The 27,878-nt window shown below is 39.2% G+C and overlaps 1 protein-coding gene across 2 annotated transcripts; it reads left to right on the top strand.

Moving 5' to 3' along the window:
* Positions 1-182: 182 nt before the first annotated feature.
* MRPL22 (mitochondrial ribosomal protein L22) lies at positions 183-27,878 on the top strand. 2 transcript variants are annotated; one of them, XM_014830119.3, is made up of 7 exons: positions 183-338; positions 420-462; positions 14,901-15,033; positions 19,798-19,863; positions 20,664-20,741; positions 22,391-22,460; positions 27,569-27,878. In XM_014830119.3, exons 1-7 carry the CDS (start codon positions 311-313, stop codon positions 27,778-27,780), a joined length of 630 nt encoding a protein of 209 aa, XP_014685605.1. In that variant the 5' UTR covers positions 183-310; the 3' UTR covers positions 27,781-27,878. The 2 variants fall into 2 exon arrangements, with proteins under 2 accessions (XP_014685605.1, XP_014685606.1); XM_014830120.3 differs by lacking the exon at positions 14,901-15,033 and having other exon boundaries at positions 272-338.

The following is a 27,878-nucleotide window of genomic DNA, read 5'->3' as shown; positions in this document are numbered from 1 at the left end:
GTGGCTTGTTCTCGCTCTGTTTTCCTAATACTTTAAATCATTTGTCAGGGTGAGGTTTCGCGGTTTTTCTAGATCTCGATGAACTTCCGGAAACTCACTCGTTTTCGGCCTTTATTAAGTCATTTATTCTCAAGCGAGTCTGGCCGGACCACACTTTAAAGCGCCGGCCACGTGCTCACGGTCTCCATGACAACACTGCGGGCGTAGGTGCTTCTGGGTCTCTGGATGGGGAGGAAATCCGGAGAATTGCGCATGCGTCTTGCCCAGGTGGTGCGTGAACTCGGAGGCTTCCGTAGAGGGAGGGATAAAGATGGCGGCGGCAATACTGGAACGTTTGGGTAAGAGTTTCTTAGTGGTAAGGGGTGGAAGAAGGGAGGAGGGGTGGGAGTCTGAAGTGACGGCTTGTGTTGATATTGCAGGTGCATTATGGATGCAGAATTTGAGGGGGAAGCTCACTTTGGGGTAAGTCTCTCGCCTCGGAGTTGCAGAAGCGACCAAGGCTTTCTTATTATTCTGTGAGTCAGTTGCTGAGAGCCTGTGTGCCAAGCTCTGCTTTAGGCTCTGGGGCTGGCGAACAAGACAGCCAGTCTCTGCTTTGCCAACTCGTTTTTTCTCCGCCGTGTTGCATAGCCCTGCGGGGATCAGGATTACCCATTATCCAAGGGACGTTGTAAATGTTTTTTCTGAACAGTCTCCTCTGATCTTTCTGGACTTGGTTAGACTCTCCAGCCAAGTTGGAAATGTCATGAATTAGCAGTTTGATGGAAGAGTGATGACAGCAGTGTGATATATTTGAGTAAACACTGGGCTGCAGGAGATAAAGCTGGATTTCGGGTCTCTGCCAAGGACAAACGTCGCGACCTTGGGCCATTTGTTTAACTTCTCTGAAGCTCAGTTTCCTCATCTCAAAAAACGAGGATAATATTTGCCTTAGAGGGTAGTTATGAGAAGTGAGAGACTAAAATATAAAGTGTCTGTTAAAGTGCCTGGCACTGTGAAGGTGTGGTGATGAGGATGATAGATCACCATGAAGTTCTTTCAAAGGGATCGGATTTTATGCTGGAACCAGTCAGTAGCCACTCAACGCTCTTAGTTGAGATACATATTTCATTCATCAGCCCTACTTTTATAAAACAATTGGCAAGAAGATTAGAAACTAAAACATAAGTTAGCCTGCTAGGCATTTAGTCAAATCACTCTTGAAAGACTTTTCCAAAGCAAAGGTTAGAAATTATCTCTGGTTTTTGTTCATCTATGCTCTCGCTGTTCGAAATTGCCCCTGCTAGCAGGATTTGACAACACGTTGATGTTGTGCTCTCTTAATTAAACCTTACCCTGTGACCTGAGGGGCTGTGATTCCTTGCCTTTTAGCAATGGTTCTTAAATTTGACTCACAGACTCCTTTGAGAGTATGAGGAAAGCCACAAAACATCTTCCCAGAAAAATGCATATTGCTTTCATACTTTTGCTTGTAGTTTCATAATCCTCAGCCTACGAATCTTTGCATTGGACATCACAATTAAACACAAGCATCTGTTTGTGATGTGTGAGGTACTGTAATGCTCGCCATGCAGCGAGTATACAGTAATGATGTAAAGTACATTGGGAAGCATGTTGAGCAGTGGCCCTTGCATTAATGGGTGAAATAACATCTACCTCAGTTTATTTTGAAAAATTTCAATCCTACAGGAAAGTTGGAAGAATATTACAGTATCCTTCAGCTGGATTCACCAGTTGTTAACATGGCTTTAGCTTTCTTTCTGAATACACGTGCTTTTTTTCCTGAATCTTTTGGAAATGGGTTGTACACATTATGGTAATTTACTCCTAATCACTTCAGATTGTATTTCCTAAAAGTGAAGACAGTTTCCAAGAACCACAAACCATGATGAAAATGGGTGGTATAATTTAAAGATCTTTTATTTTAAGGTTTTAATTAAAAAATGCAAATAGAAATCAAGTGTATGCTTTTTTTTTTTTGGCTGAGGAAGATTAGCCCTGAGGTAGTATCTGTGCCAGTCTTCCTCTGCTTTACATGTGGGTCGCTGCCACAGCATGGCTGACAAGTGATATAGGTCTGTGCCTGGGATCCGAAACTGCAAACCTGGGCCGCTGAAGCAGGGCTTGCCGAACTCAACCACAACTCCATGGGGCCAGCCCCCTGATGCATTTTTGAAAGAAGAAAAATTGACAGTTCTTTGCAGCTTGACAGTAAGCCCTAAAATGATCATGCACTAAAACAAGGAGACCTTCTAGATGGACACGATCAATTCCATAATGTGTGTATTCATTTAGTAAGTCTCTTGTTTTTTTTTTTTTTTTTAAAGATTTTATTTTTTCCTTTTTCTCCCCAAAGCCCCCCGTACATAGTTGTTTTGTATATTCTTCGTTGTGGGTCCTTCTAGTTGTGGCATGTGGGACGCTGCCTCAGCGTGGTCTGATGAGCAGTGCCATGTCCGCGCCCAGGATTCGAACCAACGAAACACTGGGCCGCCTGCAGCGGAGCGCGCGAACTTAACCACTCGGCCACGGGGCCAGCCCCAGTAAGTCTCTTGTTTATGTGACACTTTATTCCTTTCAAAGGACTCTCAAGCCAGTTCTGTATCTGGTTGAAGTCTAACTTAGATCTGAAAGGTCTCTCTATTAGTTTCCTAGGGCTGCTGTAACAAATTACCGTAAATTGGGTGGCTTTAGACAACAGAAGTTTATTCTCTCGCAGGTCTGAAGTCCAGAAGTCCAAAATCAAGGTGTCAGCAGGGTTGTACTCCTTCTGGAGTCTCTAGGGGAGAATTTATTCCTTGCTGCTTCCAGCTTCTGGCTCTGTCTTCACCACACCTTTGCCTCTGTGTGTCTGTCTCAAAACTCCCTCTGCCTCTCTCTCATTAAAATACATGGGATGGCATTTAGGGCTGAACAAGATGATCCAGGATAAGCTCCTCCTCTCAACATCCCTAACAATCACAGCTTTTGCCATATAAGGTGTTATTCACAGATTCTGGGAATAAGGATGTAGGCATATCTTTGGGGCCACCATTCAGCCCACTACATTCTCTTTCAAAAGAGGTCTTTGTAGATTGTCTTTAGGTGTTTTTTTCAGAAAGATACCCTGTAAGTCACACCTTTACTTCTGCTGCTCCTTCAGCCTGGAGTGCTGGTTTACCTGGTTTCTGAATGTGGAAGTCTACTTTCTTCAACACTCAGCTCAAGTCGCATCTCCTTAAAGCCGTCCTGATGACTGCAGCCCTCCTGTTGCTGCTTCTGTCATTTTAATGCCTATTGCAAATTTATAGTTAATTCTCTGTCTCTCTAACTGAATTTTAAATCACTTAAGGGCTGGAATTATGTTTTATGTCTCTTTGCATCCCCATCACCTAGAATAGTACTTGCAGTATAATAAGAAATATATTTGGTGTTTGTCCTCGGTTCCTGGCACAGAGCCCCTAAAATCCTTGGAGTTTCCTGAGTGATAAGAGTGTCTGTTGTTATAATGAGCTTTTTTGGAACAAAGGGAATGAAAGGAGGGCTGGTGATTAGGTTACAAAAAGTAGAACGAGGGGCTGGCGCCGGGGCTGAGTGGTTAAGTTCGTGTGCTCTGCTTCAGCAGCCCAGGATTTTGATGGTTCGGATCTTGGGCGCGGACGTGGCACTGCTCATCTAAGCCATGCTGAGGCGGCATCCCACATGCCACATCTAGAAGGACCCACAACTAAAAATATACAACAATGTACTGGGGGTGGGAGCGAGCTTTGGGGAGAAAAAGGAAAAATAAAATCTTAAAAAAAAAAAAAACGTAGAACAAGGAACAGGTTCTGAGAGCTGCTGTGTTGGTGAACACATTGATGTGCTTGGAAGGTGGTATGCCTGGAGAGGGCATGGAACCTCAGTGCCCTCCCCCCTTACCTTGCCCTATGCATTTCTTCCATTTGGCTCTTACCGAGTTGAATTCTTTATCATAAACGTAAGTATTTTTTTGAGTTCTGTGAGCAGTTTATCCTAGCGAATTATTGAACTTGAGGGGGATTCATGGGAACCCCCAAATTTGTAGTCAACAGGCAGAAGTGTGGGTAGTCTGGACATTCCTTTGCAGCTGACTTCTAAAGTAGGGGCAGTCTTATGGGACTGAGCCCTTTAATTTGTGGATCTGGTGCTAACTCCAGGTAGGTAGTGTCAGAATTGAATTCAATTGTTGGGCACCCAGTTGGTGTTGGAAAAATTGGTTATTGGTTTGGAAAAACCCTACACATTTGGTGTCGGAAGTAGTGTCAGAAAAAAGACACCAGAGTACCCTATCTTTATTAGTTGGCCAGTAAATGTAAGTTGATGAAATATGTCAACTGAAACAGATGCAAGTTGTAGTCTGAAAGATGGCCAGGAATTGGGATTCCTGTTTTTCCACTCAAGTGCCAAGAAGATGTGTGAGCTTAATTGCAAATTAAGCATGAGTACACGTTTCCAACTTTATGTAATAGAATAGCTTGTGCTGATTATTCAAATTCTTTTAACTATTCCTTAGGACAGAATGAGGCCTTTAAAAGCTCTGTGTACCCATGCAATAAGTTATTGATTAACATATGCCTCTTATTTCTCTGAATGATATAATAGTGATCTGAAAGGGTTAATACCTTGTTTTCAAATGATTATTGACACCAAAGGCTACCACTAGTTTTTCTGAGGGAAGACTTAAGGCTTGTGAAATAGGAAGTTGATAAAGATTATAAACTTTTTGATTTATTCCCAGATTGTTTTAAAAAATTGTTCTCAGACTTGTGACTTTTAATTTGTTCTCATCCCTCCTATAGTGGGCCAAACCCCTCATACATATATAAGTATATATATAAGCCATATCATGGCAGAGAAGAGTAACATGGGGACAGGGAAGAATGAGACTTTTTCTTTTTAAAGATTTTATTTTTCCTTTTTCTCCCCAAAGCCCCCCAGTACATAGTTGTGTATTTTCAGTTGTGGGTCCTTCTAGTTGTGGCATGTGGGGTGCCGCCTCAGCATGGCCTGATGAGCGATGCCATGTCCGCGCCCAGGATTCCAACCGGCAAAACCCTGGGCCGCTGAAGTGGACCGTGTGAACTTAACCACTCGGCCATGGGGCCGGCCCCCAAGACTTCTTTTAAATAGTTGCTTTGGGGCACTGCTGGCTTACCCCCAGAGGTTATAGACTGTGTGATGAATTATACCTGTGGATATATTTTGTTTGGACTACCCCGTGTTTAAAAACTTCTTTTTAAATCAGCATTTGAACACTGGTGGCTTTCTTATAAAAATCTAGGTTTCTAGATTGTCTTGTACATTCATTGCAAGGCATGGCAGCAGTTTTCTAGAGCTAGAGTATTGCACTCTTTAGATGGGGCATACACTCTTCAATTTTCCTTAGTTTCCAACCACATGTACAATGATGCTGGGAAAACTGGACCACTATCTTACACTATACACAAAAATTAACTCAAAATAAATTAAAGTCTTGAATGTAAGACCTGAAACCATAAAACTCCTAGAAGAAAACATAGGTGGTAAGCTCCTTGACATCAGTCCTGGCGATGATTTTTTGGATTTGACACCAAAAGCAAAGGCAACAAAAGCAAAAATAAACAAGTAGGACTACATCAAACTAAAAAGCTTCTGAACAGCAAAGGAAACCATCATCAAGATGAAAAGACAATCTACGGAATGGGAGAAAATATTTGCACATTGTCTGATAAGGGGTTAATATTCAAAATATGTAAAGAACTCGTACAACTCAGTATCCAAAAAACAAACAATCCAATTAAAAAATGGGCAGAGGATCTGAATAGACATTTTTTCCGAAGAAGATATACAGATGGTCAACAGATACATGAAAAGGTATTCAGCATCACTAATCACCAGAGAAATGCAAATCAAAACCACAATGAGATATCACCTCACACCTGTTAGAATGGCTGTTCTCAAAAAGACAAGAAGTAAACAAGTGTTGGTAAGGATGTAGAGAAAAGCAAACCCTTGTGCAGTGTTGGTAGGAGTACAAATTGGTGCAGCCACTGTGGAAAACAGTATGGAGGTTGCTCAGAAAATTAAAAAGAGAACTACCATATGATCTAGCAATTCCACTTCCGTGCATTTATTTGAAGAAAATGAAAACACTAACTCAAAAAGATATATACACACCCATGTTCATTGCAGCATTATTTACGATAGCCAAGATGTGGATGCACCCTAAGTGTCCATTGATGTGTAAGTGGATGGATAAAGAAGATGTGGTCTATATATACAATGGAATATCATTCAACCATAAAAAAGAAGGAAATCTTGCCATTTGCACAACATGGATGGACCTTGAAGACATTATGCTAATAAAATAAGTCAGATAGAGAAAGACAAACATAGTATGATTTCATTTATATGTAGAATCTTTAAAAAGGAAAAACAAAAAAAGGTGAACTCACAGATGCAGAAAACATATTGATGGTTGCCAGAGGTGGGGTGGGGGCTGGGTGAAATGGGCGAAGGTGGTCAAAATGTACAACTTCCAGTCATAAAACAAATAAATCATGGGGATGTAATGTACAACATTATGACTATCTGTATTGCATATGTGAAAGTTGCTAAGAGAATAAATCTTAAAAGTTCTCATCACAAGAAAAATATTTTGTAACTATGTATGGTGATGGATGTTAACTAGACTTATTGTGGTTATCATTTCACAATATATACAGATATTGAATCATGTTGTACACTTGAAACTAATATAGTGTTATATGTTAATTATATCTCAAATTTTTTTTGCATAGTTACTTATACCCAGCTCTCTTACATTTTTGATATTACCTGGCTGTCCCCTGTATTCTTTTTTCTTTTTTTTTTTAAAGATTTTATTTTTTTCCTTTTTCTTCCCAAAGCGCCCCGGTACATAGTTGTATATTCTTTGTTGTGGGTCCTTCTAGCTGTGGCATGTGGGACGCTGCCTCAGCGTGGTTTGATGAGCAGTGCCATGTCCGTGCCCAGGATTCGAACCAACGAAACAGTGGGCCGCCTGCAGTGGAGCGCACAAACTTGGCCACGGGGCCAGCCCCATCCCCTGTATTCTTTAATTCCTTCTACAAATAGGTATTCATTCCCTTATGTGTGCCAGCCACTGTTTTACTAGCACTGGGGATTTTGTAGTGAACAAAAACACAGTAATCCCTGCCATCATGGAGTGTATAATCTAGTGAGGGAGGCAAATAATAAGCAAAATAAGTAAAATACAAAGTATATTAGATAGTGATAACTGCTTAGGAAAAAATGAAAGCAGAGAATGAGAGTGGGAAGTATATGTATATGGGAGGGGGGTTGCAGTTTTGGATAGGGAAGGGCTCACCAAGAAGGTAACATTTGAGTAAAGATTTGAAGGAAATGAGGGAGCAGTCTACCAAGCTGCGCCAACATCTGAGCGAACACCATTCTAGACGGATGAAACAGGCCCTGAGCAGGGAACATACCTATTGTGGTCAAAAATAGTGAGTGAAAGGAGGGAAATAGTAGTAGGAGGTGAGATCAGAGAGGAAGCGGGAGTAGGAGATCATGTAGGCCTCATGGGTCACTGTAAGTACTTTGGCTTCTGTTCTGAGTGAGATGGAAAACCATTGATGGGTTTTAAGTATAGAAGTAATATGATTTGTCTTATGGTTATGAGTGATTCTTTCTGGCTGCTATGTTGCAAATAGACCAGAGTGGGGATGGGGAACAAGGATGGAAGCAGATACCGTTGGATGTTTCAGGCAAGCGAGTATGGTGGCTTGGATTTGGGTGGCTGTGAAAGTGGGTAAATGGTTGGATTCTGGCAGTATATTAACGACAGCTGACAGGACTTGCTGACGGATTGGATATGAGTTGTGAGAAAGAAGTGTGACACCGGGGATTATGACCTGAGCAACTAGAAGGATGGAGTTGCCGTTTAATGGGATAGGAAGACTTCCAGAGGAGCAGCTTTTGGGGAGGATATCAGAAGTTCAGTCTGAGGCTTGTTAAGTTTAGGATGTCCAGTAAGCTTCCAGGTGGAGATGTGAGCAGGCAATTGGATGTATGAGTTTGGGGTTCAGGAAGGCATGTATGGGAGTCATCGGTGTATAAAGAGTATTTAAAGCCTTGAGACCATGAGAGTGACTGTAGATAAGAAACACAAGAGTACATTTACAGATCAAGGTGATGAAGAAACAACAGAGTCTGTAAAGAAGTGTCCGGATTGTGTGGTGTCCTGGAACCCAAGTAAAGAAGGCATCTTAAGGAAGAGTGAGTGACTAGATGTGATAATGTGATTTATAAGAAATATATTTTTGGTCATTCAGATGATCAAAATATATTTCTTACGTATATTTGGTCTTTGTCTGCAGTTCCTGGCTCACAGCTCCCAAAACCGGTGGAATTCCCTGAGTAATAAGCACAATGGGAACATCTTTTGTCATATTTGGTCTCTTGTCCTCAGTTCCTGAAATTGCTTCAGAGCCATAAGGGTGAAATGGGTTTCTTGTTATTCATAACAAGCCCCTCTACCACAACTGGGTTTCTGTTACTGAGGTGACTTTTGGAAAGCACCTAAAGATGGGGGCTGGTTGCCAGAGCAACCAACCGTGACTGGGGGGGTTGGAGCTTTCAGTCCCACCCCCTGATTTTCAGAGTGGGGAGAAAGGCTGTAGGTTGAATCAGTCACCAGTGGTCAGTTTTTTAACCAGCCGTGCCTATGTAATGAGGCCTCCATAAAACCCAAAAAGAGGTGATTCAGAGAGCTTCCAGGTTGGGGAACCAGAACGCTTCCTTGTGTCACCATGCCAGGGCTCCAAGCTCGACGAGGACAGAAGCTCCTTGTTCATAGCCTTGCCTTGTGTATTTCTTCATCTGGCTGTTGATTCCTATTCTTTGTAATAAATTGGTAAGCTAGTGAGTAAATGGGTTTCCTGAGTTCTGTGAGCCACTCTGGCAAATTAATTGAACCCAAGGAGGGGGTCTGGGTCATAGGAACCTCTAACTTATAGCCAGTCAGTCTCTAAGCACAGGTAACAACCTGGGCTTGCGATTGGCATCTGAAGCAGAAGACAGTCTTGTGGGACTGAGCCGTTAACCTGTGGAATCTGATGCTGTCTCTGAGTAGAGCCAGAATTAAGTAGAATTGTAGGACACCAGCTAGCATCAGAGCACTGCTTGGTGGTGTTGTGAGGAACCCTCCCTCAACACTGGAATTGTTGGGTGGTCGTGTTACCGAACGAGGTTCATTTTGCCCATTGCCTGGAAAGCCAAATACTGAGACAACGAGATTGCGGCAGAGAAAGGGTTTTAATCACAAGGCAGCCAAGTGAGGAAGTGGGAGAACGAATCTCAAATCTGCCTTCCTGAAAATAGGAGCTCAGGGATCTTTATAGGGAAGGGGGCAAGGTGGTTTGAAGTGTGGAGACAGATGATTGGAGGTGAGGAGAGGTGAGGTAGTAGATCTTTGCAAGTATAGTCGAACTTGATGCCTCTTCGTAGGACTCATGTTCACAAAATGGCAGTGTTAGCGTGATCTGAGGGTGGAGTTTTTAGCCTCTTGACGTCAAAAGGTCACTTATCGGGCATCTGCAGGGGCCTGGTTGATGAGTTGGTGGTCTCAGTTGACCTGAGCTGGATAAGGGGGTCCTAATTCCTGAAAAACAGCTCAAACACCCAGTACCATGGTGACCCAGGTGCCAGCGAGATGTTGTCTGTAGGAATCTAGTGGGAGTCAGATTTTATTTATTTATTTATTGCCTAAACAGCACAGTTAACAGTGGGCGAGTGAACAACTAAAAGCTATAATCAGTAATTAGAAAAAGGAAAAAAACCTTTAGTTATTGGCTACCTCATCTTCAATGGCTAATTCTTTATGGGTTTCAGTCAGACCCTTTTACCAGAGATACTTAGATCATTCTCAGATGAGGACTGAGAATTGACCGTTAAAGTTTACAACACAGATACTTTCAATGACCTTGATAAAGCAGTTTTGTTGGGGTGATGCAGGCAAAAACCGGAAGGGAAGGGGTTAAGGGTGAAGGGGAGGACTGGAATTAGAGATGGGGAGTTTAGGCAACTCATTCAAGAAGTTTTGCGGCAGTAGCTAGAGGGACTTAGTGAGGGGATGGTTTGTCTGTTTTAAGTTGGGAGATATATTTTTTTGCGGATGGGAGTGATCCAATAGAGAGGAAAAAATTGGTGATGGAAAGAAGGCAGGAAGAATTGCTGGAGCAATGCCCTTGAGTAGATGGGAAGGAATGGAATTTTGGGAGCAGGGATGAGATTGGTCCTAGCTAGGCCATAGAAGTTCATTTGTAATAGAGAGAGTAGGTAGTAAGTATGTATGGATGTGGATGCAGGTGGGTATATAGATTCGATGGTGGGAGCTTGTGGAAGTTCTTTTCTGATTGTTCTAGTTTCTGAGTGAAATAAGCACAGTTATCAGCTGAGACTGAGGATGAGGGAGGAGATGTGGGAGGTTCAACCAAAAATAAAACAAGAGGTATGAAGTTTGTCTGTAGGGGCTAGGAGAGTAAACGGACTAGGAAAATACAGTAGCAATGCCAGGCAGCCTTAAGGGCCCAGTGGGGGTTCATGAATAAGAATGTAAAATTTAGGCATTTAGTCATCCTTGGCTTACGTAGTGAGAAAATCTGGTTTATTAACCATCCGCTTGTGTATGGCATGATAATAGGAACCTTTTGGAGCAGAGAGGTCATGCTCCGTAGTCTGCAAAAATTAGCACTGTTTTTCTTTTGTTTTTTGTTTTAACTATCACTTTAGCTAAAAATGACTTTCAACTGGGAGCAATTTTGCTCCCCCGTGTCCCCCAGGGGACATTTGGCAATATCTGGAGAGAAGACATTTTTGGTTGTCACAATCTGGGCAGGGAGTGCTACTGGCATTTAGTGGGTAGAGGTGAGGGATGCCACTAAACATCCTACAAGGCACAGGACAATCCCCTCAACAAAGAATGATCTGGCCCAAAATGTCAGTAGTGCAGAAGTTGAGAAACTCTGAGCTTATCATGGTCCAAAGTTGCTGGAATTTCACTTTTTTTGTTTGCGAAACTCTTGTTTCCTTGTTTATTGTCCTTGACTTTCACAGAATAAAATTATATTGAGTTATGAGAATATACATTATCGCTTCAGCCCTTTTAGATTTTAACTGAGGCAAGAGGGAGGATGTTCTTTTATTCAGTCTCAAGTGTGAGATGAATGTTAACATCAGTAAACTTGGAACAAAGAAGTTTTTACCTTGATGCATGTAATAACGTGATATTCTCAAGATTGAGCCTGAGGCCAGTATTATCTTCACTTGGGACTTGGGTATACCTTGTACTAAATTTCAAAATGAACTTTGACTGATAAATAGAAAGTATTAGTTCTTTCAAATTCTGACTTTAGAAAGTTTCAGATATTCTATCTTATCTGAATTGACTCAATCCTAAAATTTGGCTTATATCTGCTACTCTTCAATGCCTAATGACTATGGGCAGAATTTGAAAAGTGATACTTAAACTTAACCCTCAAGTATTGGTAGATCGAAAACTCCAGAATAATGAGAGTAAGGAAGTTCCTATGCTAGTTCCACTATACCAGTCTCTTTCTGCTTGAGCTCTGACTGTCTCACCGTGTTGTGGGTACCTGTGTATGTGTTTTGTGTACAAGCGCCCTGGAGAGTTGGTTCATGCCTACCTTCCTTTACCCAATTTACAGAGATAACAGTGAAGCTAAAGGGATTTGGGATTCCTGGTAAATGAAAGGATATAGTAAATATCAATAATGATATTGAATTTCAAAATGATAAAAGTTGATCCTGGATGTCTTTCAGTGTTTTGTTTTTTTTTAAGATTTTAACTTATTTTGATTCTTTAAAATACTCACAGTAAACTAGAGCTCTAGGCAGACGAAAATTTAATATTTGTTGGAAAACAACTTTATAGAAGGAAATGGATCCTAGCAATAAACTCATGCTATCATTTGTTAATTCCACCAACTTGCTTTTCTTGAGTTTGTTTTCTCTAGTGACTCTTCACAGGCTTTCTTACACAAAAAGTTCTCATAAAAACCTTAAGTTTATGATTGCTTCATTTTCTGCTTTAGTTCAGTGTTATTCCAGTAGTTGGGCAGAAGAGGGCACATAAGAACTTTCGATTTAATATACTTCTGAATTAAGTACCCCGTTTGGAATAATATTTTAATTTAATTTGATTAGTTATTTAGTATTTGCTTGATACTTAATTTTATGAACCATTTGAGCCCTGAAAGTCTTGTAGGTATTCAGAAAGCTTTGTCATTGTTAATTCATAATGTGTTTAATTTATTAAGCATCATATTTAATTCACTGAATGTGTATTGAGGATTTGAGGAGTGTAAGACACTGTCCTAGATGTGGGGGATACAAAAGGCATGGGTCTCACCCTGTAGCAGTCTTTTAGACTAGTTAGTAAGTGGTTTCATTGAAGAAGAATGAAATAGAAGCCAAAGGGTTCGTGTTTCTGTAATCATGCTGTGCACAATGAGATTAGAGATAGAATTAAGGTCAGAAAGACCCTAGAGGTGACATGCTTCAGTTCCTCTTTTCATAAATAAATAAAGTGAAGCCCAAAGAAGTGACAAACTTAGTACACTCACTAATTACAACTTCATAGAAACAAATGATCATGGTTATAAACATGAGAAGAAGGTTTAAAATTGTGTAGTGTAAAGTTTACAGTTCACAGTGTTTATTTCTTTTGGAGAACAGGAGAGATGGACTGTTCAGAGGGCCTAATTTGAAATTAATACTAGCCATCAGTGTTTATCATGTATTAGACACTGTACATTAATTATTAATTCACCAGCAACAGAGTGAAGTAGGTATTATTCTCCTCATCCTAAAAGTAATATTGTCTAAAATTTATTGAGCCCAAAGTGTCAGGTTAAGTATTTTCCTTACATTACCTCGTTTGAGCTCCTTAAGAAGCCTATGAGGTAATTACTATCATTACTCCATTTACTGGTGAGAAAACTGGGATTTAGAGAGTTATGTGACTTCCCCAAGGCCATTTATGTAGTATTAGAGTTAGAAGTTAGAACCGGGTCTACTTGACTCCATAGTCTCTGCCCTCAGGACCTGGCTTATAGTTTTATTAGGAAATTCTGCCCTCTAACATCATGTATGCTGGTTTTGTGCTTTTCGGTTAAAATATTGGAGCCTGAATGTGGATGGCAAAGGTACAGATTTTGTCAGGTGTTTTGATGGCACTGGTCTTAGTATCAGGATGTAAGATGGTACACTTGAGGTAGAGTAGGAGAAATGAGCTACTAGGAAAAGAATCGATTTTTAAAGTTCTTTAGCCTGAATGGTTTGAGGACTAAAAACAAAGGCTTTGTCATGTCTCTCATCCAGTTGCATATATTGTGTGAGAATCTGCCATATAACAAGTTGGAATATTTAAGCCTGGGTTAAATATTTACTCAGTATCCATGTGCCACATATTGTCCTTGGGGCTAGCATATAGAGGAGGTCATACTTGCCCTCAGTATGCTCAAATCTATATGCTTGCTACAGTAACTCATTCTTCTACAGCCAATGTAGTGTAGTACAAGTAGTCCAACTCATTGCTCTGTGGCTCGCAAGAGCAAAGGACTAAGACAGTGGGGGAATGGTTTTCTGGGAGGAGGGATCAGGTGATGCCTCACAGTGAGGTGACATTTAAGCTGGAACTTAAAACAGGACAAGCGTATCATGCAGGAGATAATGAGGGAGGAGAAAACAATATGAGCTAAAGTGTAAAGATATGAAAGTATGTGGCTTGTTCAGGGAACAACAGATGTCTGTGTGGCTAGGCCATAAGGTGAATAAGCAGAGATGTCTGGGTTGGGGTTAGGTTATAAAAGACCTTCCCTGTATTTAGCTAGGAGTTTGGACTCTATATTCTGGGCAGTGGGGACACACTAAAGTTTGTTGTGTTAGTTGGGTATATCCAGACATATACAGAAGTAGACAGTGTGATGAACCCATGACCCAGCTTCAGCATTTATTAACTCATGGCCATTCTTGTTTTATCTGTAGCCCCTACTGCCCCCCATCATATTTTGAAACAATCTCTGACACTATTTTCATCCATAAATATTTCACTCTGTATCTCATTAAAAAGTATCAAATATCCGGTTAATGTTCAAATTTCTGATGGTTAAATAACTGTCATACTTTTAAAATTATAATAGTCGACACATTGAAATTGACATTTCTCTTAAGTCTCTTAATCTTTAGGTCCTTCGTTCAGCACCTCCCCCCCTTGTAATTTATTTGTTGAAGAAAATGAGCTGTTTGTCTTGTAGAGTTTTGTACAGCCTGGATTTGGCTAAATGTGTCCCCCTCATGTTGTTTAACATGTTACCCTATTTCCTGGGTTGAATCTAGAGGCTTGATCAATTCAGGTTCGTTTTTTGTGGAAAAACTCATGGATGGTGGGTGGTGTGTTCTTTCATCAGGAGGCACATAATGCCACTTTTATCCATTAATTTCTTAGCGATTAGAAAATGGTGCTGTTTGTCTTGCTTAGTTAACAAAGTTGAAGAATTATGCAGGTCAGATCAGGGATCCATTGTGTCTTATTTAAATCTGTTTTAGGATGGAGCTCACTTATAGTAGAGTCAATATTTATTGGCCAGTCAGAGCAAGAGATCTTGGGTTAATGTTAGTTTATTATTTGACTTACATGAGTTATTAACTTTTCACTCTTCTTAGTCTTCAGTAAACTAGCTCTTTGTGGTATTTTATGTAAAAGCAGTCTCTATTAATACATACATCTAGAGTGTTTTCACTTGTGATCGTTAAATAGTTTCCATCAAAATGGAGCTGATGTGGCTCAGAAGATACATAAGCTTTGGAAAAGATTCTGAGTGTCTCTTGTTTTACAGGCTTCTTTCGTCTCACAGTGTACCCCAATCACAAATCCACACAAGTGCTTCTCTTGACATTTCTCGAAAATGGGAGAAGAAGAATAAAATTGTTTATCCTCCACAACTACCTGGAGAACCTCGGAGACCAGCAGTAAGTTTGTGGGTAGAACTAATCTCTTAATTTTGTTAAAGAGCTCTTGCTCTTACGTGGCTAGCAATGAGGATTTATTCCATGTTAAGAAAAGAAAAAAATGTACAGCAATTTGCATGATCCTTTAATTGATACAGAAAATGTTCTAGACTTACCCCTTTGGTAGTTTAAAAAGATTGTCTTTGTTTTACTTACTTGTTTGCCTTGAGTTAACCTCCTGGGTAGGGACCTTAACTCTGAGAATAAGCTAATAGCTTGAGACATACTGACTGATTTTTGACTCCAAGAGGCTTGCTAGTGGATTCTTGATAATGGAGCTCGAAAAGTTGGCAAGAATGACTTGAGCCATTGTCCAATATTTAAATCATATATATGGTTTTCCAATGTTTTGTATTTGAATATAGACATATTTGGTTGTAGGTTTTTTTTCCTTAACTCACAAACCTTTGAACCTAAGGTTTAAATTTAATCATTGGAGTCCTTCCCGAGTTGAGTTTTATCTTATCTTTAGCTGCTCAGAATTCTTTTGCCGTCTCCAAACTGCTGAGATTGCTCCAGTCTGAGATATAAGACTAATTGCCAGCTTAACATGAATTTGCTTGGAATACATCCACATCTGGTAAAGAGTTTATGCAAGTAATAATAGCATAGACAAGATGGGAACAGTTGAATCCTTAAGAACATAAACTGCAATAAGTACTTTCGAAATAGAATCACTGTTGTTAATTATAAATCATTCACTTCAGCAAACATCTTTTAAAGGCTTTTGGGATTTAAGGCTACTAGATAATCAATATCATCTAAATAATGTCATTTGCTTAGTTTTTATGTGAATTGACAACATGCATTTCATTAAGATTCAATTGCTGTGTAAGTATTGGTCTGAATTAGTAGTTTTATGGGTTTTTTCCTATTTACTGGAGTTAATTTATTGATTTAAAGAGCTCCCACCTAATTGGGAAATAAGAGGAAAGAGAGATGTTAATAGTTTAAACAAATAACTTTTTAACTTTCATATTTTATCATGCAATCAGAACTTAAAAGTTAGATTTGTCACAGAATCTGTGCTGTGAAGTATTGACTTCATTTTGTAATTAACCAAAATTTAGAAAAAGTTATACATTTGTACAAATATCATAAATAAAATACTTCCTATAATTAATGAGCTTTCTTTAATTCTCCCATCCAAGTACTAACCAGGCCCGACCCTGCTTAGCTTCCGAGATCAGACGAGATCAGGCTCGTTCAGGGTGGTATGGCCGTAGACAGAGCTTTCTCTAATTCTTATCTGAGCTCTTTGAACTTAGATATTAGTTGGAAATAAAGAAATCACAACAGTATTTGTCAGGTCCAGAATATAAAAGCAAAATTTTATAATACGTTGTACCAGCCTTTTTGGATATAAAACAAATGTACTTCAGGATTTATCCCAAATGACAGTTCAAATACTTAACAGTCGATCATCCCTTAACTCTAGCAAATGAAGAACAATGTAGTCTAGTCATTGGTTGCATATTGTATTTACTGAAACTATTTTGATTAACTTTTTTGCATCATAAATACTCCTTATACAAGTGTCTGTGTGAGGACATTTGGTTTGATTTTATATAGGCACTTTATAAATTCTCTATTTTGCACAGATTTTGTTTGAATGGGTAATCCTTTTGGGGACAAATTATGACTTTTGGAAAGTACCTTAACATTTTCTGACTTTAAATAGTATTTGGGGGAACAGCCCAGTGGCACAGCGGTTAAGTGCCTACATTCCGCTTTGGCGGCCCGGGGTTCCCCAGTTCGGATCCTGGGTGCGGACGTGGTGCCGCTTGGCAAGCCATGATGTGGTAGGCAGCCCACATATAAAGTAGAGGAAGATGGGCATGGACGTGAGCTCAGGGTCAGTCTTCCTCAATAAAAAGACGAGGATTGGCAGCAGATGTTAGCTCAGGGCCAATCTTCCTCAAAAAGAAAAAAAAGAAAGAAAGAAATAGTATTTGGTAAATTGACATTAATGAATCAGTTATACCTGTTATGAATGAAATATTAATGTCCTTCATAAATCTGTAGCTTACTAACAGGGAATACTTTGCTCATCTGGCCACGTAGTTCATACACTGCCATTATGTGCAGTGTCCCTTAAACTTGCTGATCTGCTAGCTACAAACATTTAAAAAATTAGTTGTATCTCTAGTTTAAAAGAGGGCCAGACAATATTTACCATTCTACCTCATTCTTATCTTTAGTATTAGAATATGTAGTTAAACAAATGATAGTGGGTGGGGTAGTGAATAATTCCTATAGTATAAGTTAAAATGAATGTCACCAATTTAGGCATGTTTTAGGCCACTCCTAATACGTATTTTTTAGACTACCTTCCTAATTTAGCTTGCACCAATTTCCAAACAATATCGATTCCTGTGCAGACTTTATCTTACATATGCCTTCACCATGGTAAAGAAAATAAGTCAGAGAGAAATTAAATGGCTTTCTTCATAATAGTTATACCTTGTTAATTTGGGCTTGAGTTTACTTTTGCAATATTGTTGAAGAAAGCTATGTTAAATAAATTAAAATTTTAGTGAGACTATATCAAAACTGTTTGAACAACCATTTGTATAAGAGGCATGTTGTTAAATTATAGATTAATTGACATACTGATAATATGTCATGCTTATAAGTCGTTAATGTAGACCACAGAAGGCTCTAGTAAGGACTTTTATTAGGTGATACTTTCTTGTCATTTGAGTTATGTGCACTTAAAAATAAATTAACTTCTTTAAAAGTTACTGGTTAAGACATTTCATAATTGAGACTGACTTTTACTTCATTTGAATAACTGTTTTGCTCATTATATCCTAACTTAACTTTACCTAATTTGCTCTATAGGTTAGTCAATGGCAGTGATATTTAACCAGACCTTCTGACTTCTGGCCTTCCCACTCTGTTTGCCATGATGGGTTTATTTACTGAGATTTTTGTTTGATTTATCTTTAAGAAGTGCCCTTAGACATTGCACCTACCTCAAGTAAATCTTGAGCTTCTTAGTTTTAGGAGAGGATGATTGAAGAACTTTCCCCCTTTTCCAGTAAATACTTGATTCCTTTTTTCCCATGCTCTTGCCAGGATTACAGTATCTTTTTTACAAAATTTGAAGATAATCCTATACAATTCAGGCTTACGATAGCCCACCAGGGGAAACCAAGAATTGAAAGGTTTCTATATAAAAGATTTTATTGACTGTATTAATTTTTGCAGATTAATATTATCAGTCATGACAGTTCTTCTTTCCTCTCCTGCACTCCCTAGGACATTTTATTGCTGAAAATGTAATTAGGCTATTGCTACAGTTTTCAGCCTGTCAGCTTCTATTGCAAGTGAAATGAAATCTGCTACATATTAAAAGATGGCCACTTTAGAAAACTGTTGTTTCTAAGGCATTTGAAAATTTCCAGCGAGAGTCAGAATGTTAGGAAGTTCTAAGTTCTCCTTGCTATTGTTTTCCTTGACAAATGTTCTCTAATTTTTTTAAAGTGGCGATATGATGTAGCAGTGAAAGAAGGTGGGTTTTAGAATCGTAAGGGGAAGTTTGAAGCTACACCTGCCAGACGTTGTATCAGGCACTTGCTCGGTATGGCACTTTGTGTTCTAACTTTGTCTCTTAGAAGCTGTTCAGTCTTGGACAAGTCACTTGATTTCTCTGATTTTCACTTTGTAAAAGGATTATAAAATGTCTCCTCTCCCAACTCTTAGAGTTAGATCAAATGAAACAATGGGCTTGAAAAGTGCTTTGTGAACTATAAATTGTTTAATGGATGATTGATTAAAAAACTTAAATAAGGGGCTGGCTCCGTGGCCGAGTGGTTAAGTTCCCGTGCTCCGCTGCAGGCGGCCCAGTGTTTCGTTGGTTCGAATCCTGGGCATGGACATGGCACTGCTCATCAAACCATGCTGAGGCAGCGTCCCATATGCCACAACTAGAAGGACCCACAGTGAAGAATATACAACTATGTACCAGGGGGCTTTGGGGAGAAAAAGGAAAAAAATAAAATCTTTAAAAAAAAAAAAACTTAAATAGGCTATGCCTACTACTATAAATAGGAGATAATGCAAGCTAACATTTATTAAGATCTTACCATGTGCTAGGCACTGTAAACTGCTTTCTTTACATAGGTTATTTTATTTAATCTTTATTATAGTTTCATGAGGTAGGTACTATTATCTTCATTTTAAAGAAGAGGACACTTAGGCAGAGAGAGTTTAAGTACCTTGGGTTCTGTAGTTAATAAATGGTAGAGCTGGGATTCAGACCCGAGCAGTCTGATTCTAGAATCTGTGCTCTTAACCAAATACTAGAATATTGGCTTTCCTATGAAAACAGTTATTTTGTCCATTTCATCATTGTTAGCTGACGAGAAACTTTTGTTGTTGTTGTTGTAGTACCTTTTCTTTAGTTCTTTTAGCCAGCTAAATGTTCTCAAAATACTTTCATTTAAACCTTTTGCTGTTCCTCTGGATAGAAATATTGTAATTATTGGCACAAACTAGCCATTTTATAGTTCCTGTTTCTCCCTTAGTAATCTTTTTACGTAGTGGGACTTTGGAATAATACAACTTTCTGTAGGGAAAAAGAATCTGCAAATTCTTTATAATGTTTTTACTTCTCGTGTCAGCATTTTCATTAAGCATAGAAAGTAAAAACTTTATTAGCAGTATATTACTATCATTTTGACAAACTTGCTAAAGTTTTTTTTCCTCCTTATTTCTAAGGAAATCTACCATTGTCGAAGGCAAATAAAATACAGCAAAGACAAGATGTGGTATTTGGCAAAACTGGTAAGCTAAAGTGACTGTTACCGTATAATACTCAGGAAGAGGAGCTATGAGGTTCCCTCCAGGACCTGAAAAATCAAAAAAATTTGCTCTGATTTCTTCAAAAGTGAGGAGTATGATTATGTGTTCAGATAGTTGGTAAGGGATCAAAAAATAATTGCTCAGAGATGAGTGATTTTGCTTAATTTTTCCCTTTCTTCTGAGAAACTAAATCACATTGGATACATAGATATTTAAAACAAAGGCATCAGGAATCTGTCTACAACCAGAGAATCCAGGAAGCAAGCTTACTTATCTGTAAAATTTGATTCAACCTATTTGAAAACTGTTGCTTTTTAAGTTTTTTTCCCTGGAAAATGAAATTTATATATGAGAGGAGGCAAAAGCAGCAAATATACAGGTAATTCATTTATCCTGTAGCAGAAGGTGCCTTTGATGCCTGGTGCGGTCCTTGCCTGTCTGTGATTTCTCTCTGTCATGTCTGCTCTCTCTTTTAATATTACTGAAACTGTTAGGATCTAGGTTTTATGGTTAAAGTCTTTGTTTGATTGTGACTTAAAGAGGGTGGTACCCTTTCTCAAACTTGTTTTCTTCTCTTTTGCCTGCATTTAGTTAGCTATTTTTATTTTTAATTTTTAAAAAACTTCCTCCTAGTTTTATTGAGTTATAATTGACATATAACAGTTAGCTATTTTCAGAAGTTGTTTGGAACATGTAAAGCTTTTACTTTTCATTGAAAAGGCAACATTGAACTTGTAAACTACTTTGTCTGTTTTCTCTTGTCTGTTACCTTTTAATTCTAGATACGAGGAATGTCCATTGACCAGGCTTTGGCTCAGTTGGAATTCAGTGACAAAAAAGGGGCCCAAATAATTAAAGAGGTAAACTAATGGGGGGAGGGATCACATAGCTGTCTTGCAGTTAGTAAGCTCGGCTACCTCTTGAATTCCCTGAATTTCCTGGTGTAAATACATAGTTTACATAATACAGGTTTAGGGCACTCACTTTTGCTAATGTTCTTATATCTTAGAGACATTGTTTGCTTTAAGTATTTTTTTCCTGAGATGCTTTTGTTTGCACCAGACATTTATTTATTTTTTACTGTCTGTCTGTGAAGTGATAAATCTTATTTTTCATGATTTGGGGCTTGATATATTTTTTAGAAGATTTTTGTTTTGGTCAATTCCGAAACTGAGAGCTTGTGATTTGATAACAGTTGAGTGGAAAGAGCACTGGACTGGGACTCAGGAGACTTGGGATCTAGTTTTTTCTCTGACAGTTTCTGTTGTGACTATGGGCACCACATCCTGGCTGGTTCCATTTTTCTCGTTTGTAAACTAGGTGGGATTGGGTTAGATGTTCTCTTAAGACCCTTTTAGCTCTAGATGTAGCTGACTTCACTACATACTAATGAGCCAGTGGTATTTGTGCTGACTCATTCTAGGCACATGAGTGTTTTTGTCTCCAAAAGCTGGGTTAAGGACATCTGGGGGTATCAGCATTGTTTTTTTATTTTGGAGGAAGATTAGCCCTGAGCCAACTGCTGCCAATCCTCCTCTTTTTGCTGAGGAGGACTGGCCCTGAGCTAATATCCATGCCCATCTTCTTCTACTTTGTATGTGGGACGCCTACCACAGCATGGTGTGCCAAGTGGTGCCATGTCTGCACCCGGGATCCGAACCGGCAAACTCCGGGCTGCTGAAGCAGAATGTGGGCACTTAGCCGCTGTGCCACTGGGCTGGCCCCCAGCATTATTTTTTATATTCCGGTTAATTTGCACCTCAAGTCAGATCTTATCTTTTTAGTTTAGCAGTTGAATCATTAAGAGTTGAATTGAATTGTTAAGATTGTTGGATTGAGACTTCTAAAAGTTTCCATTGTAATACCTCTATTTAATTCAATTCAGAATGCAGTTACTAAGTATCTATTGTGTACCCAGCTTTGTCCTATGTTCTTTATCTTTAAAGGAGTGAAAGATCTAGTTTCTTTTGTTTCTGACTACAATTGTCCTACTCTAAAAAATGTGATCTGGAGGAAGTTAACTTAATTCAAAATATGTATAGAGTATAAATTTAATAATTCTTAAAGGAAATTTTGGAGTATGATTTTTTCTCTACTTGTCTGTTGCTAATGGTTATTTTGGATCCAATGTTTAAGAAATTTCAGTAAGATTTTGCTCTTGAGCTTCTTGAACTTTTTGACAAGTCTCTGACTCAAAGATATTACGTTCATTACCAAGGGTACTGTCGCAAGTGCTGCTATCTCCTTTACAGCCTACACCTTCCATTGTAAACTTAGGGGGATGGGCTGTGTTCCTGGTGTTTGCAATGATTGTCTGAGGAAGGAAAGCTCACTGTATCCCTTGTCCTTAGTGCTGTTATCATTTGATGTTCTCTTTTTAAGATTGACTGTAAAATGGAGGCATGTGATTAGCAGTCATATTATAGAGATAACAACAAGAAATGAGAAATTTTAATTCTGTTTTAATTCAAGTTTAGCCATATGAGTGCCTTTCTTTTCCTTGTTTAAGGTTCTCTTAGAAGCACAAGATATGGCAGTGAGAGACCACAATGTGGAATTCAGATCCAATTTATATATAGGTAAGATCTGTAATATTCTTAGCATTGGAAAATGTCTTCCAACAGCGATGCCAAGTTCTTTATCTAACAGCAGTCTTTGATATCTAATTCCTTAGGACTGGGTTTGCCAGTGAAAATCGCCAGCAATAGCTTATTCTTCAGCCTTCAGCATGCTAATGTTAGTCTGTTGTAAATGGTAGTAACCTTCCTACTTTATTGTTACCTGTTCTGTCATGAGACTGAGATCATGAAACCTACTACCACTAATGGATACCAAGATGGTATATAGAGTGGTCCTTTAATCATGATAAAACTAAGAAAGAACGGAACTGATTTTTTTTTTAATGAATTCTTTGTCAACCTGAAGGAAGTAAATAAAGGATGACAAGTAGGCTTAAAAACCCTTTATAATGTGCCAAGCCAGGTGCCTAATCCATAAAGGTCCTATAATTTAACCTTCCAATTACCAGAATGGAACATCTGTTGAATTGTAAGAGCCAAGGAGCCTTGGAATGCTCACATGACCCAGATGTGTTTGTTCCCCTTTGTTATTACATCCGGAAGCATATCTCCCGTTTTGTATGCTTGTTCCACATCAAATTAAATTAATGTGAGTGAAAATGCTTTGGGAAGCATGATGCACTGTACAAATGTAAGGGATTTTTTTTTGTAGCCTGTGTTCACACAGCTCTTTTTCTAGAAAGAGATCGATGTTTAGTACAAAGCTCTCTTGCCCCCTCCAACTCTACAGTGAAGTGGAGCAGTAGTTAGTAATGTTTTCTTCTCACTTCAGCAACAATTGCTCCTAACCTAAGCAGTTTTTTAATCAAACAAAGATGTTGATGTTGAAGCAAAATTTTCTCAGTGCCAAACCTACGTATAAGGACTATTTTATCTAAAGATATTTTAAATTTAAGATATGGAGAACTGCTGCTCTCCAAATGGAGGAAAAAAAGGCTTAATCATTGTGGAGGAAATTAGTTCTGTCTTATAATTTTTCAACAATTAGATTAAAAAAAAATCATCTCAATTCCACTCTGACACATCACCTCTGCCCTACTGGAGATATTTATTCTGGTTAAGTTAAACTCTCCCCTCAGTTCACCTGAGATTGATGCTGGCAACACCACCTACTTCTGAAATTCAAATGAGTTATGGTTTTCAATTGAAATATCTTATTTTAAAGCTGAATCTTGAATAACTAATTATATTCTGATACACAGGTAGGTGCAGAGAGAAATCAAAATGGCAACTCAGAAGATGCAGGGCCACAGTAGTTAATCATAAGAATTTTCTTCTGGGAGCTGCATGAATAAATAATGCTGGGAGGGCCCAGAATTGTTGGAAGAGATGAAATGGATGAAGAGCAAGGCCATTTGCTTGAAACCTCTTGGTGACCTTTCCTGCTCTATGACTGAATATCAAGTCAAATTTAATTAACTTTATTCAGTTTCTTAGGAATATGGCTTCTTAGCTGATAGACAACACATTAGAATGGAATTCAGATACAAATGAAATAGAGTTTGTCTTTAAATCCTTTTCAATAACTGTGGTAAAGAGAGATAGGGTGAGGAGCTTAATCCTATCTTCCCACATGAAGGAGCAAAGTCCAGTATTGCTAGTGAGCAAAAATAAACTTAACCAGTGCTACATGAATGGGCCTTTAATTCATTGGTCTCCTTAGCACATTTCTCCTAAAACATCTCTGCCCTACCTGCACCTTCTTTCATCTAGTTCTATGTAAAATCTCCTTTCTTAAGTAGGGCTGATAAGTTTGCATTTGTCTTATGATTTTAAAAACTCATTTGCGAAGTATATTGCTACCTAATTCCATTATGGAGGGAAAGAGATGAGTACCCTTAGGAAGAAGTCTCTCACCATGACATGGTAGACGTTTTATCCCTATTTTGGCCGTACTTCCCTGATAAGAATCATCTGAGGTTCTTATTAAAAATACGGATTCCCAGGCCTCACCACAGAGCTGCTGGGTCTGAAGCCCCAGGGGAGAGGCCTGGGAAGCTATTTGTTTAATAAGTACTCTAGTGATGTTTACTTATAAAATGTGGGAGACTGATTTATCCTATTGTATTCTTAGAAAAGGCCTAGACATTTCATTCCATAGACTAGATTTCCATTGAAAGACTAGTTACTCGTTGGCTACCATTTTGGCTCAGGAATGGCTCTTTCAGCCCCCTGAAATAAAGAAGTATAGGCATTTTAAGGGAAGTGCTTTTTTGGTAGCATATGTTCTCATTATATGGTAATTCCTTCAAATACCTATCATCAGTCTAAAGCTAATACCTGGTGTTGCATGACCAAAGATTTTGAAAGTTCATTTCCTTTTCAAACTTATAATGATGAGTAATGACACTGTGAATAGGCCTTAACAAGTGGACATGGACTTATAAAACGTCACTGCTTAGTGATTCATGGTGTCTAAAATGATTCCCTTTAGGGAAAGTGATTGAGTCACTTTTGTAAATCAGTCTTCTGGGCTTATAATGATGAAGCGGGGAGGAGAGGATTTCTAATCTTAAAATGTCAAGATTCACATTTACCTAAATACTAGTAATTTACCTACATTGACACTATCTTAAGTAAGATATTAAGAGTGTCGAAGAGAAAAGATTTTCAAAGTGAGGTAACCACATAAGCAAAGGCATGTGGGTTGGAATGAACAGTAATTGTGTGGTACGGGAGTAGAATAGTGTGAAGGAAGTAGAGAGTTGAGGTAGAGCAGATAAAATTGAAAGGGTGGGTTGGGCTAGATTCCAGAGGGCTGAACATGGCAGGCTGTGGCATTTGGTTCAAACTGTATGGAAGAGAACCCAGGGGAAGCTTTTGGGTAAGAGATATATGTTATTAAGGTAGGGTTTTAAGACTGTTAACTGTAAGCATTGGTTTTGAAATTGTGCTGTGAGGCCTCCAGGAGTGGGGCCTGGGGCAAACAGAAGGGCTCTTGATATCTTGATCACTGCTGTATCCTTGGAGCCCAGGATAGAGCCTTGCACCCTCTTGGAACTCAGAAACAATTGTTGGGTGAATGAATGGCACAGTTTTGGATCTCTCCCCACCATGTTTCAGTCAGGACAGATTCACACTGCAGACAGCTTCTACATGTTGTTTCATTGTAATGAAATGGTTCCATAGAAAAGCAGTTTGAAACTCCCAATGTATGGAATTAGTGGAGGAGAGACTGGAGGAGGGGAGACCAGAAACCAATTTGGAATCTATGCTCTTAAATGCTGATTTCATTCAGACCTCAGAGTAGCTGTGTAGTGTATTAAAGAATACTGGTGTTTCAGAAGAATTAATGTTTTTGTTTTGACAAAAAATGATGGCGTTATGTGCCATAACGTGATACTTTATGGCTGGCCATTAGCAGGTATTGAGTGTCTGCTCCTAGGTGTTTGGGGGATGTTGGAAGGAAAATGGTGGTTAACAGACACTGGTAGGGTTGGTCGTTGTGTTTTGGTAGGGTGTATAGTGCTCCACAGTCAGCTGGTTTTGATACTTCGCTCACTGAGTAGTGTTCCTTATGCTCAGAGTATTTGGAAATTGGTGCTCAAGTTGGGTAGAGTTGTAATTTTGGATAGCAGCCATCGTGTTTGTAAAATGCTTTTTAGAGTTTTCTACACTCTAGAGTTTTTTACACTCTTCCTAGGTGTCACTATTCTTGTTTGTAGGTTTCCTCGTGACGGGTGCATCTAGAAACCTGGTGGTACTTCACTATAAAGTGATTTGTGTAATGCTGCTTTCTCTTTGGAAAGTCTTAAACGCGTTCTTTAGTGCCCAGTAGATGAAGTTGGTATAAGGCTGTAGCTCTTTCCTTAACTCACTGAGACCCTAAGCAGTTTTCTTAATCACTTCATCCTTGGCTTTCTCTTTGGCGAAGCTAGGATGCTTCTGCTGAAACCCATTTCAGGATTGTAGTTAGATGGTTGTCAAGTGTGTGATTTGATGTAGTCCCTATATCAAAAAGTTATGTCACAGTAAGCATACAAAAATGGTGAGTATTGAAGTGGATTAATTTGGAATGTGTTCTATACGTTTTGCCTTTTTAAAAGACTTATTAAATGAACTCAAAAAGTGACTAAATAAATTCAGAAAATAGTAGAAGGTGGTTATTACTCTGATGTATTACGGGTAAACAGATTTCTTCTTATACACTCTTTAAAAGGTTTCTTCAAATTTTACAAGGTCAGACTTTGACATGCAGCGTGGGGGAGGGGAGATGAGGGGCAATTATAATGCTGAACTTCCTAAAACTGGCTGCGAATCAGAATTACTAGGGGGAGTTGGGGTGGGGGTGGTGTTTGCTCAGAATGTAGTTTCCAAGGCCTCTCCCAAATATACTAAATTAGAACTGCAGAGATGTGGTCTCAGCATCTGCGTTTTAAGTATGTTTCCTAGGTTGGTCTCATGTAGCTAGCTCGAGGACCAGCTTTTGGGAACCCTTGGTTCCAGTGGCTTCTCATCACAATTAGAATAAAATCAAAACTCCTCACCTCAGCCTACAGGGCTCATCGTCATCTTGCCTTCATCTCTGGTCTCTTTCCTTTGTTCGTGTCACCCTTCTGGCTTACCACACTTCAGCAGGCTGGTCCTTCTATTCCTAAAACAAGCCAAGCACATTCGCACCGTTGGGTCTTTGCCCTTCCTGTTCCCTCTGCTTGGAATACCCTGCACCTAGATATTTGCGTGGATGATTCATTCTGGTCTTAGATCAAATGTCTCTTCCTCAAGAATGCCTCGTGACACCCCCCAATCTGAAGTTGCCCCAACACCCTATCACTCTCTGTCACATCACTGTTTTACTTTATTCATAGCGCTTGTCGCTAACTGAAATGATGATGTGTATTTTTTATCTTTTTCCTCTAGAATGTACACTGCATGGCGGTAGGACCCTTGCTAGTCTCCTTCACTCTTCTTTCTCCAACACCTAGAACAGAGCCTGGTCCTTGATAAACTCGGGATACTTATTTTGAGACAAGCCTGCCCTAGCCAGCCAGTGAGCTCATATAGTCATAGAATCCAGTCAAGGAAAGGGCAGAAATTGCTCATCTGATTGAGCTGTAGTCTTATGGATATAGTCATTTGCTATAATTCTCTTTTTCTTCCCTATCTAGCTGAGTCCACCTCAGGGCGAGGCCAGTACCTGAAACGCATCCGATACCACGGCAGAGGTCACTTTGGGATCATGGAGAAGGTTTATTGCCATTATTTTGTGAAGTTGGTGGAAGGCCCCCCACCTCCACATGAAGCACCCAAGACAGCACTTACCCACGCCAAAGAGTATATTCAGGAGCTCCGGAACCGGACCATCATTCACACTCTATGATGGGGAAATTCAGACTCCACAGTGTATATATTTTGCCATTTATTTCCTAAAAACAAACAAAAATTAAAGACAAATGCTTTTTATGATTTGTCATCAAA

Source organism: Equus asinus, chromosome 9, assembly GCF_041296235.1.
Source record: "Equus asinus isolate D_3611 breed Donkey chromosome 9, EquAss-T2T_v2, whole genome shotgun sequence".
NCBI classification, from domain to species: Eukaryota; Metazoa; Chordata; class Mammalia; order Perissodactyla; family Equidae; genus Equus; species Equus asinus.
This window is presented reverse-complemented; position numbering and strand designations above follow the sequence as displayed.